General features: G+C 48.1%; 1 protein-coding gene across 1 annotated transcript in view; it reads left to right on the forward strand.

Annotated features, from left to right (window-relative positions):
• LOC135884102 (ovotransferrin-like) overlaps window positions 1-11,816 on the forward strand; it is a 59,219-nt gene extending 47,403 nt beyond the window's left edge. Inside the window, exons 22-24 of the mRNA XM_065411397.1 lie at window positions 16-152; window positions 6,205-6,259; window positions 11,433-11,816. Of these exons, the coding sequence (XP_065267469.1) occupies window positions 16-152; window positions 6,205-6,259; window positions 11,433-11,649 (409 nt within the window). The 3' untranslated portion in view covers window positions 11,650-11,816. The remainder of the gene's footprint in view (window positions 1-15; window positions 153-6,204; window positions 6,260-11,432) is intronic.
• The last annotated feature ends 3,929 nt before the right edge of the window (window positions 11,817-15,745 follow it).

The raw sequence follows: 15,745 nt of genomic DNA on the forward strand, positions 1-15,745 counted from the left end.
CTCCCTTTTGCACAGAGCGATCGTGTTTGTCGTGGACAGCGTAGTGTTCCAGCGGGAGGTGAAGGATGTGGCAGAGTTCCTGTACCAGGTCCTGACTGACTGCACTGTGCTGAAAAACGCTCTGCCACTGCTGATAGCCTGCAACAAGCAAGGTACTGTTCATTGATTGGCAAACTACAGCCCCAAGGGCCTGGGGGCTGGATGTTCAATAGACCAAGTCTTTCTGGGTTAGCTCAGAGTTTGCGGTGTTCTGGTACCTCTTTTCTTGCCTGACATGGGTGTTGGGTGGGCAAAAAGGGGGGGACCTGTCACAGAGTGACTTGCTCTTTAAGTGGGACTTCGTCCACGACCCCTGCTGCCCAGTTGGGCTAAGAGAAGGCACCTAGGCCTTATAAAGGGGGAGATGGGTTGACAGGTTCCTGCAGACAGTGCAGGGAGAAAGAAGGCTCCTGAGTTAGAACAGAAGGCTTGTGAAAGAGGCCAAACTCCAGTCAAGAGGTGCTGGGAGAGCAGGAAGAAGACCTTATAGATTCTAGGACTGGAAGGGACCTCGAGAGGTCATTGAGTCCAGTCCCCTGCCCACATGGCAGGACCAAATACTGTCTAGACCATCCCTGATAGACATTTATCTAACCTACTCTTAAATATCTCCAGAGATGGAGATTCCACAACCTCCCTAGGCAATTTATTCCAGTGTTTAACCACCCTAACAGTTAGGAACTTTTTCCTAATGTCCAACCTAGACCTCCCTTGCTGCAGTTTAAGCCCATTGCTTCTTGTTCTATCCTTAGAGGCTAAGGTGAACAAGTTTTCTCCCTCCTCCTTATGACACCCTTTTAGATACCTGAAAACTGCTATCATGTCCCCTCTCAGTCTTCTCTTTTCCAAACTAAACAAACCCAATTCTTTCAGCCTTCCTTCATAGGTCATGTTCTCAAGACCTTTAATCATTCTTGTTGCTCTTCTCTGGACCCTTTCCAATTTCTCCACATCTTTCTTGAAATGCGGTGCCCAGAACTGGACACACTACTCCAGCTGAGGCCTAACCAGAGCAGAGTAGAGCGGAAGAATGACTTCTCGTGTCTTGCTCACAACACACCTGTTAATACATCCCAGAATCATGTTTGCTTTTTTTGCAACAGCATCACACTGACTCATATTTAGCTTGTGGTCCACTATAACCCCTAGATCCCTTTCTGCCGTACTCCTTCCTAGACAGTCTCTTCCCATTCTGTATGTGTAAAACTGATTTTTTCTTCCTAAGTGGAGCACTTTGCATTTGTCTTTGTTAAACTTCATCCTGTTTAACTCAGACCATTTCTCCAATTTGTCCAGATCATTTTGAATTATGACCCTGTCCTCCAAAGCAGTTGCAATCCCTCCCAGTTTGGTATCATCCGCAAACTTAATAAGCGTACTTTCTATGCCAATATCTAAGTCGTTAATGAAGATATTGAACAGAGCCGGTCCCAAAACAGACCCCTGCGGAACCCCACTCGTTATGCCTTTCCAGCAGGATTGGGAACCATTAATAACAACTCTCTGAGTACAGTTATCCAGCCAGTTATGCACCCACCTTATAGTAGCCCCAACTAAATTGTATTTGCCTAGTTTATCGATAAGAATATCATGCGAGACCGTATCAAATGCCTTACTAAAGTCTAGGTATACCACATCCACAGCTTCTCCCTTATCCACAAGACTCGTTATCCTATCAAAGAAAGCTATCAGATTGGTTTGACATGATTTGTTCTTTACAAATCCATGCTGGCTGTTCCCTATCACCTTACCACCTTCCAAGTGTTTGCAGATGATTTCCTTAATTACTTGCTCCATTATCTTCCCTGGCACAGAAGTTAAACTAATTGGTCTGTAGTTTCCTGGGTTGTTTTTATTTCCCTTTTTATAGATGGGCACTATATTTGCCCTTTTCCAGTCTTCTGGAATCTCTCCCGTCTCCCATGATTTTCCAAAGATAATAGCTAGAGGCTCAGATACCTCCTCTATTAGCTCCTTGAGTATTCTAGGATGCATTTCATCAGGCCCTGGGGACTTGCAGGCATCTAACTTTTCTAAGTGATTTTTAACTTGTTCTTTTTTTATTTTATCTGCTAAACCTACCCCCTTCCCATTAGCATTCACTAGGTTAGGCATTCCTTCAGACTTCTCGGTGAAGACCGAAACAAAGAAGTCATTAAGCATCTCTGCCATTTCCAAGTTTCCTGTTACTGTTTCTCCCTCTTCACTAAGCAGTGGGCCTACCCTGTCTTTGGTCTTCCTCTTGCTTCTAATGTATTGATAAAAAGTCATCTTGTTTCCCTTTATTCCTGTAGCTAGTTTGAGCTCATGTTGTGCCTTTGCCTTTCTAATCTTGCCCCTGCGTTCCTGTGTTGTTTGCCTATATTCATCCTTTGTAATCTGTCCTAGTTTCCCTTTTTTATATGACTCCTTTTTATTTTTTAGATCATGCAAGATCTCGTGGTTAAGCCAAGGTGGTCTTTTGCCACATTTTCTATCTTTCCTAACCAGCGGAATAGCTTGCTTTTGGGCCCTTAATAGTGTCCCTTTGAAAAACTGACAACTCTCCTCAGTTGTTTTTCCCCTCAGTCTTGATTCCCATGGGACCTTACCTATCAGCTCTCTGAGCTTACCAAAATCTGCCTTCCTGAAATCCATTTTCTCTATTTTGCTGTTCTCCCTTCTACCCTTCCTTAGAATTGCAAACTCTATGATTTCATGATCACTTTCACCCAAGCTGCCTTCTACTTTCAAATTCTCAACGAGTTCCTCCCTATTTGTTAAAATCAAGTCTAGAACAGCTTTCCCCCTAGTAGCTTTTTCAGCCTTCTGAAATAAAAAGTTGTCTGCAATGTAGTCCAAGAATTTGTTGGATAGTCTGTGCCCCGCTGTGTTATTTTCCCAACATATATCCGGATAGTTGAAGTCCTCCATCACCACCAAATCTTGGGCTTTGGAAGATTTTGTTAGTTGTTTAAAAAAAGCCTCATCCACCTCTTCCACCTGGTTAGGTGGCCTGTAGTAGATTCCTAGCATGACATCACCCTTGTTTTTTACCCCTTTTAGCCTAACCCAGAGACTCTCAACACTTCCGTCTCCTATGTCCATCTCTACCTCAGTCCAAGTGTGTACATTTTTAATATATAAGGCAACACCTCCTCCCTTTTTCCCCTGTCTATCCTTCCTGAGCAAGCTGTACCCATCCACACCAACATTCCAATCATGTGTATTATCCCACCAAGTTTCGGTGATGCCAACAATGTCATACTTGTATTTATTTATTAGCACTTCCAGTTCTTCCTGCTTATTACCCATACTTCTCGCATTTGTATATAGGCATCTAAGGTACTGGTTTGATCTTGCCTCCCAGTTTTGTCCTGACCCTCCTTTCTCTCTGCCAATATAGCCCACACTCCCTCTCGTTTCTGACCCATCTCCCAGGTCTCCATGTTCCCCACTTACCTGTGGGCTTTGCTCACCTGTCCCTGTCGAACCTAGTTTAAAGCCCTCCTCACTAGGTTAGCCAGTCTGTGTCCAAATAGGGTCTTTCCCCTCCTTGAAAGGTGAACGCCATCTCTGCCTAGCAGTCCTTCCTCGAATAGCATCCCGTGGTCTAGGAAGCCAAAGCCCTCCTGGCGACACCATCTTCGCAGCCAGGCATTCACCTCCACGATGCATCTGTCTCTGCCCGGGCCCCTACCTTTGACAGGAAGAATCGAAGAGAATACCACCTGCGCTCCAAACTCCTTCACCCGTACTCCCAGAGCCCTGTAGTCACTCTTGATCCGCTCAGTGTCACACCGCGCAGTATCATTTGTGCCCACATGTATGAGTAGCATGGGGTAGTAGAGGGCTGGATAATCCTCGACAATGCCTCCGTAACATTTCGGATACGGGCTCCCGGCAGGCAGCATACCTCCCGAGATGAAATGTCAGGGCGACAGATGGGCGCCTCCGTCCCCCTCAGCAAAGAGTCTCCGACCACCACTACCCTACGTTTCCAATTCGCAGTGGTGGCAGCAGACCTCCCAGCCTTAGGGATACGAGGCTTCTCCTCCTTTACTGTAGAGGGTGATTCCTTCTTTCCTGTATCAAGAAGAGCATAACGGTTACCTATTACCATGGCGGGAGGGTTCAGAACAGGGGTGGAGCACTGCACTATGGAGCTCAGAGGGGAAAGAGGCAGCAGGGTCATTTTCTGCAGTTCCGATGTTAGGTGTTTGCAAGTTATTTATGTCCTGAGACTGGGTTTCTGCATAGAACTCACTGGCTAGTGTGCCAGCATTGAACAGGGCCTTGCTATTCCCGTGGTGTTTGCCTACTGCTATACAGACTCCTCAAAACACTACACTGGCTCTTCTCGGCATGTCAGGCTCTTTTCCAGCCAAGCCTGACCAGCAACGCATCCGCTGTGTTGTCCGTAAAGCGAGGTCTCTGCTGCGTCGGTGGGTTCAAATAACAAAAGCTGCTAGGCTTGGCTGAGAGAGAGAGAGGACTTGGGCAAGTAGTTCAGGCATAAGAAGGGCTGAGGATTTGTAACAATAATGGAATGAAATGACTCGACAGTCCCATCCCGCCGGCTTTTCTAGATGCCCAGAGGCCTGAGTTACTGTTTGCATCAGAGCCCGGGTTGGGCCTAACAGTCTAGACTTCCCCAGGCCCAACTCTGCTCTCCTCTTTGGCCTTTCAGAGGCAACTGAAGCATACGGTGTTGGCTTTCTTGGAGCGCTTCCCTCTCACTTGCCCCCCTCTCTGTTAACTTCAGGCCCCCCAGCGTGGCAGAGGAAGGAGAAGGGGGATAAACGAAATCAAAGGCTGACAAGGAGGGTTCCCCCCCACTCCAGGGCAGTGCAGAGAGATGGGGGACTGATTAAGGGGGAGAAATAGGGCAACAGAAATCTGTCACATTGCTTTCGTTTGTGGGTGTGTGTGTGTCCTAGAGCAGACAGCTGCACAATTAGCAGGGGTCCGAAGGGAAGGGGGAGGGGAGCTCCCTCCTTTTACCCTTCCTTCCCTGCCAGGAGCTCTGATCTTGGTGCCTCCTCAATAGAGATGGGGCTGGCTGTCTGCATTGATCCCTGCCATCCTCAGAGCCGATCCTCCTCAGTCACCTGTTAAATACATCAATAGATTTTTTTGGGCTGACTGCCCTGCCCCAACTTCCTGATCCTCCAGGGAGGAGAGGCTGGGCCCAGCTTTGGACTGGGGCAAAGGCTGTGTAAGTTTGAGTTCTGTATTGAAAGACCTTTGTGCAGGACTTAATAAATTGGAATGTTTTGAATATCTGGCTTGTGTGGATGTTTTAAGGAGCCTTGAGTGAAGGGGAAACGGAGGCAGGCTTCAGCAGGAGTGCTAAAGAGCAGGCATGCCCTTTGACAGGACCACATAGAAAAACCTGCTGTGTTCTATTGAGTTTTTTCCAAGTTTGGGCCCCACCAAAGTAGGGTAGGAAACTAATTCCAGAGTCAAAGAGCTCTAGGCAAGAACGCGATCACCAGCCCTGCTTCTCCAGGTTATGCTAGGGGCTCTAGTGCTTTGATGATCCCAACTGCATGGGAGTTACCCGGGGAGAGGCAGCTTATCAGCGAGCCATTGAGGTAGGGAAGATAATTTTCCAAAGGTGAATGGAGTGCAAATCCCTGCAGAGTTGTCTTCCTGAATCTGCAAACAGCATAAAACAGTAGCCCCGAGAGCAGTGTCAGCTGCCTCTGTGCATTATGCAGTGTTGCCTCTGAAACCGAGAAGCAATTTGAATGTCAGCATTAGTTATCCTGCAAAATTCTGTCTCCAACAGACAGACGCCTGCAGCACACTGAAAGCTCAGGCAACGTGAAGTCACTGTAATTTAATATCTAAATAACACAAGGGAATCTGTCCTGGCTGTGGTGTTCACTTCCATATGTAATTCAAACAAACACTTCCATTTTGTATTCTACCTGAGGCAGCTGCAGAATTCACAGTTTGCCACACTGGGCTGCCACAGAAAGTAGGGGGTCTTGCTGTTGACCTTAACTCCAGCCAGCCTTAATTCGCATGGGGCCCCTGGTTAAAATACCAGGTGATAGTATTATAGCGATGGGGTCTTGTCACTGAGCGTTCATTCCCACACGGAGCCTGCTTTTCCATGTCTTGGAAAGAAAATGATGATGTTCCAAGTGTAATTTTTTTAAACCACTTTTTTTCTAGATATCACGATGGCAAAATCGGCCAAGCTTATTCAGCAGCAGCTGGAGAAAGAACTGTAAGTGTGGGGTGGATTTTCTTACACATCTCAGTGCCCCTCTCTCTATTTTACCCTTACTGATGTCCTCTCATGTCAAGCAAAAGTCTCCTTTTGTGCATGTGTGTGGCCATTTCACAGTGAAGAAAGGAGCCAACACATGAGCTAGTAAAATCGCAGCAGCCCTGGCAGGTGGGGATTTCCTGAGGGAAAACACTGCTGCAAAAAGTGGCCGTGTGCACAGGCTCCTAATCTACAGGGGAGGGAGTGTTGGACCGTAACTACATGGCAGGAGCAGTGACAGCTCTCCTGTGTTCCAGTGGGTTACGTGTTCACAGCATGCTGCAGAGTTCACTTACAAGGAAGGTGATGCTGCTGCTATTGGTTGTATTATCCAGTTCTGCCCTTTAAGTGTTTAAATCGTCATCACTTTAATCTGAATGTGACCATAGCAGACAAGTAGAGAGAGAGTCCCTCTCCTCTGCCCTTCCACTTTCTATTTTTTAATCAATCATGGAATCATCAGCCCTTCCTGGGACAGTCAGTGTGGCACCTGATTTCTAGCAGAACTGAAAATCAGAACCTATTTGATACAGTCAGTCTTGCTCCCCATAATTGTAACCAGACTGAGTCTGCTCTGGTCAGCCCATTAAATCACTTGTAAAATGCACACTATGACCCAAGGGCATGAAGAAGTATGCAGGAACAGTGTTTTAAGATTGTTCACCAGTTTGCGTCCCTCCCTGCAACAGTTTCCACTCATGGTGATTTTATAGAATCCAAGGCCAGAAGGGACCATTGTGATCATCTAATCTGACCCAGGCCAGAGAACTGCCTCAAAACAGTTCCTAGAGCCGATCGTTTAGAAAAACATCCAGTCTTGGTTTAACAATGGTTGGGGATGGAGAATTCAGAGGAAGAGCTTGCAGTACTCGCATATCCCCGAGAGTCCCTAGTGAGGGGGAGGGCAGGGAGAGTAACATTTCAAACTTCACATATAAATCTCTTCAAGGTGGGACATTGCCCCACCAAAGTTCTTGGTTTTTATATTCACTTCTGCACTTTGTCCAGTAGATGGCAGTGGTGGTGTTTAAATGGGGCCTGTTCCAACCTGAATGTATGCCCCTCCCTTTCATAAACAGAATTAAATCCGCACTATGGAGCTCAGAGGGGAAAGAGGTAGCAGGGTCATTTTCTACAGTTCTGATGTTAGGTGTTTGCAAGTTATTTATGTCCTGAGACTGGGTTTCTGCATAGAACTCACTGGCTAGTGTGCCAGCATTGAACAGGGCCTTGCTATTCCCGTGGTGTTTGCCTGCTGCTATACAGACTCCTCAAAACACTACACTGGCTCTTCTCGGCATGTCAGGCTCTTTTCCAGCCAAGCCTGACCAGCAACGCATCCGCTGTGTTGTCCATAAAGCGAGGTCTCTGCTGCGTCGGTGCGTTCAAATAACAAAAGCTGCTAGGCTTGGCTGAGAGAGAGGACTTGGGCAAGTAGTTCAGGCATAAGAAGGGCTGAGGATTTGTAACAATAATGGAATGAAATGACTCGACAGTCCCATCCCGCCGGCTTTTCTAGATGCCCAGAGGCCTGAGTTACTGTTTGCATCAGAGCCCGGGTTGGGCCTAACAGTCTAGACTTCCCCAGGCTCAGCTCTGCTCTCCTCTTTGGCCTTTCAGAGGCAACTGAAGCATACGGTGTTGGCTTTCTTGGAGCGCTTCCCTCTCACCTGCCCCCCTCTCTGTTAACTTCAGGCCCCCCAGCGTGGCAGAGGAAGGAGAAGGGGGATAAACGAAATCAAAGGCTGACAAGGAGGGTTCCCCCCCACTCCAGGGCAGTGCAGAGAGATGGGGGACTGTGATTAAGGGGGAGAAACAGGGCGACAGAAATCTGTCACATTGCGTGTGTGTGTGTGTGTGTGTGTGTGTGTGTGTGTGTGTGTGTGTGTCCTAGAGCAGACAGCCGCACAATTAGCAGGGGTCCGAAGGGAAGGGGGAGGGGAGCTCCCTCCTTTTACCCTTCCTTCCCTGCCAGGAGCTCTGATCTTGGTGCCTCCTCAATAGAGTAGGGGCTGGCTGTCTGCATTGATCCCTGCCACCCTCAGAGCCGATCCTCCTCAGTCACCTGTTAAATACACCAATAGATTTTTTGGGCTGACTGCCCTGACCCAACTTCCTGATTCTCCAGGTGAGGGAGCTGCTCTTCCACTAGAGAGCCAGTCCTACAGCCAAAGGGTAAAAAGTTTTCTCCCCGGCATGCTGGTCTAGCTGCTTTTGTAATGTGTAATTCTGTGTGGTTTGTTGTATGCTAGGTCAGCTTTCCCCTCTACTTTGAGCTCTACGATGGGATATTCTATCCATAAACGTTCAGTTTGTCCCTGTATTAGCCAAGACTCCTCGTGCCCGCACATTTCTGCACCAGGCCCTGACTCTTCCCAGATGGCGTTCAGCACCTTCATTGCTTTTCATTAATTTCCCCGGCAGTGCAGATTGTTGGGAGGGAATCTTACCTGATTTCTGAAGTCTCACCTCCCTTAGGAAGTGAGCAGAAGCATCTTCCCGCGGACAGAGTCTAGGGCCAGGAGTTGAACGACAGAGGGTTTTCTTCTCAGCTCTGCCACTGACCCGTACTATATGGTCTTGGGCAAGTCACTTACCCTTTCTATGTCAGTTTTCCTCTGCAGAATGTAGAACACCTTGTGCTCTGTAGGTGACAAGTGTGGTGTAGGTGCTAAGTAATGTTCTCTACTGACACATTTGGTTTCCATCGATGAAAGAGTAATGTGGCAACTGTCCAGTTTAGAATTAATCGACTCCGTTGTTGGTCTGAGTTTTCTTCTGCTTCAGAAGCATCTGCAGGTGAGGATCCCAGTGCACCACGGGCAGGTATACCTCAGGGAGCAGGCCACAGTGCCTCACGAAATCTTGACTGGCTGCTCCAAGTTCCCTCTTTTTTTGCTTTAAACCACAGCATCTAGCATCCCCAATGAGGTAAAGCCCTGTTGTGCCAGGTGCTGTACCCACACCCAGCAAGAGACAGTCCCTGCTCCAGAGATTACAGTCTAAGTAGGCAATGCAGGCACACAAGGTCAGAGGAAAGAAAGATTGTCCTCTCCGTGTTACAGGTGGGGAACTGAGGCATGGGGTGGTTGAGTGACTAGCCCAAGGCCACCCATGCAGACTGTGGCAGAGCCAGGAACAACCCCCTCCAGCCCTTAGCTCATTCTTTTTTTTTTTTTTAAACAGTGTTACTGCAGTAATTTTTCAGAGTCCTGGATATCAAGCATGTCAAACTGTGTGGTAGTGGTGCTCTGCTCTGTTGTGGCCAGGTGCACTGCCTTTGCTGCCCTACTCTTGTGTTGTCTTTGCATTTCTCTCTCGGTCCATCCTTCCCCTCTCTCTAGCTTTTCATATGAGTTCGGATTTAATTTTTTTTTAGCGCCGGAATTAAATCCAGCACCATCTGCAGAACTCACTAGGTTCCTTATTTCATTAGATTAGCATATTTTTACTGAGGAATGATCAGACCTCTGAATGGCTGACTCTGCTAATCCACATCTGAATAAGGCCAGGGGTAATTCCACTCCCCTAATTATCCCTTGGTAATCTTCTTAGTTAGTATCAGGCTCAGCTCTTGGCAGGCTAATTGCATTGCTGGATAACGAGATTTGTGTTACACGGGGCTATATCGCTTCTCCTGGCAGAAGGATGGGGAGGTGCACTGAAGCATGCAGCAAGACTAGTGAGGAAATCATGGCCTTCCAGGAGGAGATGCTTTAGAAAGTGTTGCCAGTTTATGGAGTCGGAACGGAGGCTGGATCTAAACGACCTACCCTGCTATCGCTGCCTTCTAAAGGCAGGGTTGCCTGAGGACCCGGAGCACACTGGTGTCAGCAGGTGTCAGTGCTTTTGCTGAGGCTGCTGAATTCTTGTGCCAGGCAGGACTGGGGGAGCTAAGTGCAATTCCTTTGTTCAAAAACACTTAAAAACCTTAATTTTCTCCAGCTGCTTGTAGTGTGAGGGGGAAGGAAAATAGTATGAACCTTGCTGATGCCGTCGGAGCTGAAGTCTGCGGGCACATAAATTATTAACCCCCGTCTAACCCCGATGCTTTGCCCAGGGCTGTCTGTGAAATCACATCAGGCTTTTTCTTGTTCACTTCCCATCTGCTGTAGGAGAATCCCAATTTATGGGGGGAAAGTTTAAGTTCAGCTCCCTTTGAATCACACCCTTTCAAACAAAGGTTGCGATAAATTTTGAATTTGATAATTATAACAAGGGGCCAGGCCTTCTCGCCTGCAGGGGAAGGACTCCCACATCAGAATAACACTCTATACACACAGACTGGGAGGGGTGCCACAAGACATACTCTGCTGAAGGGGAGATTTTCATGGGAGAGGGAGGTAACTTCAGGAACTGGGGACTCTGCAAATTGAAACTGTACAAGTTTCACCCAGAATCCCTGATGGGGGGCAGCTGGTGTGTGACTGGCCTAGTGTTCACTAGTATGTGCTTCCTGAGAGATCACTTTCCCCAACTTTGTCACTAGTTTTAAAAGGAACCATAATGTTCATGCAATGTGATAGTCGTGCGAAGGGAATCAGTCCACACCGCGGGTGTGGCAAGCTCCCCAACAATGCTTCTCCATGAAATCTCCATGCTGCTTTGGAGGGATCCCCTCTGCCAATCAATGGGCAGGCCATTCCTCAGGCCTCTTCAGACCAGCTAGGAACTAGCTAGAGCCCAACAGTTCATTGCACTCACTGAGCAGCCATTAAATGGGAACTTTTGGTCCCTGCCAGCCTAAGCTGGAGGTTAACCAGCAGCATCAGCTTAAAAGCTCCATGTCCCATTTTCACACCCCTGTATACCTCCAGTGCCCTGAAGAGACTGTTCTGTGGCATGAGCATCCTAACAGGTGGGCAGAATAGCTGGATGCTAGGCACGCACTCTCCCTGCCTACTTGCTCCTTTCAACTTCTTGTTAAACCCGTGCACACGTGGGGATTTTCTTGTTCATGGAACTAGCTTGTAGCTCAGTACTAAATGCACCGTTCCCCAAGCTGCAGCAATGGGTGAGGAAGGTTTGTCAGAGCTGGTTGTTTACTGTTCCACTGGTAGCCCCATTGCATGCGAAAGGCTGGGTCTCTCCCCAGTTTATAAAGTTTTCTACTTTCTCTCCTGCAAAACAGCAACACCTTACGAGTGACTCGCTCAGCTGCCCCCAGCACCTTGGATGGCTCAACCTCCAGCGGGACTGCTCAGCTGGGGAAGAAGGGCAAGGAGTTTGACTTCTCACAGCTGCCCATGAAGGTGGAGCTGGTGGAGTGCAGCGCCAGAGGCAGCAAGGCAGAGGAAGGCAGTGCTGACATCGAGGACTTGGAGAAATGGCTGGCCAGGATTGCCTGAAAGCAGGGGGGGAGGAGGGAGGCAGAAACTAGCAAAGGGGAAACTAATGATAAAGGCATTTGGCATCTGATACGGAAGTACTGATGGGAAGGGGTGGGGCCCAAAATGTAATCTTGCTATGGAAAGAACTTCAGGCATGCGCCGGCAGTAAATGCACTGTTACTTGCACTGGGCTGGGTTTTAATCAACCTATGAACATATTTGCCACTGTGATTTCCGCCAACTGCAGCCCTTCCTGTTTCTATCCCATGCTCCCCTTCTGGGAGGCTGCCTCTAGTGCTTGAGCTGCAGAGGGTTTAGAGTGGGGTTTCAGTTGGGGTAAGGAGCCTCTGGTTGTCCCAGGCAGCCTCCAAACAGATGGGAGGGTTATGTTTGGCTAGCAGAAATTATTTCAAGATTGGACTGTGCAGCCACTCCTGCTTTACCTTGGCATCTCGGCCCTGGTGCCCATGGTCGTTACTAACCTCCCTGCTCATGGCGTCTGATTTCTTCTCCCATTCCTGTCCTTTGTGAATCGGGCACAGTGAGTTTGATCTTTGTGCTGCCACAGCTAAAATGTCCAATTGCGCCTGCTACCAGGAAATCCCTGCCTGCTATGGAATGAACTAAAGCTGCTTTCACAGGGGTTGGCCAGCCTCCCCCTACTCCCCCCTTCCCACCTCCCTTTCAAAAGGGATACACAGCCAGATTGCCAGATGTGCTCAGCACCCATGTAAGCACCTATATGGAAGTGCCCAGATTGTCAGACGTGCATAGTAGGGGCTGGAGAGTGCTGAGCACTTCTCAAGATCTGGCCACTTCTGTGTGGGTGCCTAAGTTGGTGCTGAACTCTTGGAAAATCTGACCCAGATAGTAAAGGTGATTGACCATTATGTAAATGGGGGCTGCTGTTCTGTTTGGCTCCAGTCCAGTCTTTGGTGCTGATTTGCTTCTGCAGAACACACAGTGCTAAGGAAGCTTATGCATTCTTGTACATGACTTCTCAGGAGTGGTGTACAGTTTTATAATGTGATCTTCATAAATGCACAAAACAGTATTTGTAACAAAAATGGTTGGTCTAGGTTAAACTACTGGGAGGCCTGTATGCCTGGGTCTGAATATAACCCACTTCTCCTTCCCGGGGCTCCAGCCTGAGTGTTGGATTCACCTCTCTCCACGCAGACATGCCCCACTTTCGGCTCCGTTTTTTCTTGAGACAGGACAGCAGCTTGCTGGTGCTCAGGTTGTGCTCTGGAGCCACCTGTGCCTTTAGCATCAGGAGTGCAGCACCCATACGGAGGGAACAGAAACCAGAGCAGTCGGAAGTGAACCTGACTAGCTAGATGGTGTCTCTCATATAGAGGTTTGGCTGCTTATCTTATGTGATGGTGCCCCTAATCTCCTGGTGAAATCCTGGCTCCTTTGAAGACAGTGGGAGCTTTGCCATTGACTTCATTGGCCAGGAGTTCACCCTTGATCTTTAACTGGGGCGGGGGTCTAGAGTTACAGCTGAATTTAGCAGACTCACACAACGAATATGTATTAAAACCCCATTCAGGTGCGTGTTTCTCCTGTTTTTTGTCTCCCGGTCTTTCAGTTAGGCCCTCCTCCTGCAAACGTGCACGAATGGGCTCACTCAGTTCAGCACATTAGTAAGAGGTTTGAAGAACAGAACCGTCCCCATGTGGGATCTGCATGCGCCTCTGACTCAGTGATGTCTTAAGCAGAGTTTGACATGAGAATTGTCCAAGAATGAATTGTGTTGTCACTTCAGTTGGACGAGGCTGTAAAAAGAGAGGTAGAGGTTGACTTTTAAAGGCGTTTTTTCTGGTTTACAGATAGTCAGTGATTGTCATAGGAGCCAGGAATAGCTTCACAGAGGGCCTAAGAAGATCAGTTTACTGACATGAATGGGAGCAGTCATTGCAGTTCAGGTGTTTCTGATGAAGGTTCTTGATGACGAGAAAGCATTGGAAGTTTCCCAGTTCTTGTTACACGTTTGTCTCGTGTAATGTTTAAAGCCAAGGGATCTGTTGTGGTTCCCAGATGCGGTGCCCTGTTGTGTTACACTTATTATGCTTAATTTTGCAAAGGAACAATTCTGTAGCAGTCTACTTCTTCCTGCAGATGTACTGAGCCCATTGGGGTCTAGTCCAGGACCTGTCGGAGTCTGACTTTAGCACATGTTGAATCAGGTCTAAGAGCTCTTTCCAAAGGTGGAAAGAATGAACTGACTGACCTTGGGAGAGATTCCACAAACAAGCCTGCAGGGTGTTAGCAGCAGAAGCTGGTGGTGGGGGTGGGGGGCAAACTGTCGTTGGTTGCAATGCTGCTGTGTCTTAATGGGCTGGCTGAGGAGATAACACATCCTCTTGGTGACCTTTTCCAATGGTTTTCTTGACTCCCATTGTGGGCTCTGGCAGTGAGCATTGTCTGTGCCTCCAGCGGAGCTCACTGCAGGCTCAGCTGGGGGGAATCCTTTGTGATGCTGGATTGTTCATCTTGCCTCTGCTTCCTTAATAGGAACCTTCTCTGCAAAGAGGTGCTCACTGACCAGAGGCCTCCTGCTGCTAATAGGTTTGTGGTCTGCTGACGATTGCCTCCGTACTGTATCTACTGAAGAAAGCAGCTGCTGGTACACAGGAAATGCCGTCCCTGGGTTTTTTTTGTGGTGGGATTTGGCATTATCTATAACCCAGCCACTCTCTTGGTCTAGAGGGTGGGAGGGAGGTGGTGGCTGGTCCTCTGCTTGGCTATGTTGGTAAGAATTCAGTATTTGAACTTTGCTCCTGGCAAATCTTGTTCCCTCCCCTACTTTCAGCCTGATGTTCTCTGTGGGCTGTTTCTTGCCATGTCAAGCAATACACCACAGCGTATCTTCTGTCAAAGGTTACATTCTGTATCCACATATTCTTCTCTCTGACGTCTGTACGCTCTGCTCTCCTTAGCACTAACGGATGTATAAAGCTATACAGCAAGAGCAGATTGACTTGTGCTACTCCCATCAATTGGAGAAAGGTGTTTTGTTTGCAAACAGCATCTTTTCTTGAAGAGAAGTGAATGTCTCTGAGCTGGGCTTTGCATCCAAAACTGCCGAACCTGTGGGACTAGATGAATCCTCTCTTAAAACTGTGTGACCAGCCCTGTTCATTGCAGCAGCAGTTGGGAGGATTGAATATACTGCTATACTTGGTGTCAGTGGAGGAGTGAGGGGGTGGCATGCTGAACTGCCCCTCCTTTGCTTCCCTTCCCCACCCCCCCAGCCCAGACACCTCCTACCCCTTCCCATGGCTCCCTCTTTGAGTTGGGAATGCTAAGACAGTACACTTTCCAACGCCTCTTTGGGAGATAGGTCCTTCCCAGGCTGCTCTGATTTAAAAACCTGTCCTTCAGCTGAGAGAGAAGCCAAGCTGGATGCTCAGGTCACAAGCCGAAGGGCTCACTAGCCAAATGATTTTTGCGTTAAGTATGTTGTGCTCTTCAATTTCAAAGCATAAACTTTACAGCAACAGAATGTTGCTGGAGCTATTGGTCACCAGTCACATTTTGAATTTAGTTAGCCAGGGCAGTTGTCTGATCTGGTCAGTCTGTACCCGCAATGCTGAAGCAAGGAATGAAGAATTTATGCTTTTTTTCCCGCTTTTGCTACCAGCAGCCTTCTTCTTGAGAAGCCCCAGCCTACAGGGGATGAGGACCCAGGATCCTGTGTTTGCTTTTAAATTATTCTCGGTAAATGTGGTTACTTAAATAAAGAAGTTTGGCTACATCTTGTCAGTCCTCATTCAGTGCTGGAAGCAGCCATCTGTTGCTGTCCTTTCCTGGCTTCTCTTTTCACCAGGCCCACCAACAGTGCTAAGCCAGGCAGAATGGGGCAGCTCCATATTAATGGGGCACTAAATAGCCCTTGAGCCAGGGATGTTTCTCTGAATGTTGGTTAGTGGAAGGGTTGTTGCCCTCATAACAAATTTCACACGCTTTGTTCTGGCTCAGCGTTGTGAAACCAGGGCAAACCTGGCTTCTGTTGATTGAGCTTAATTCAGTAAGAAATCGACTTACACTAAATCAAATTCAGTGTGTGTCCACACAGGGGCTTGCACTGCTTAACTGGCATTATTAA

Source organism: Emys orbicularis, chromosome 9, assembly GCF_028017835.1.
Source record: "Emys orbicularis isolate rEmyOrb1 chromosome 9, rEmyOrb1.hap1, whole genome shotgun sequence".
Classification (NCBI taxonomy): Eukaryota; Metazoa; Chordata; order Testudines; family Emydidae; genus Emys; species Emys orbicularis.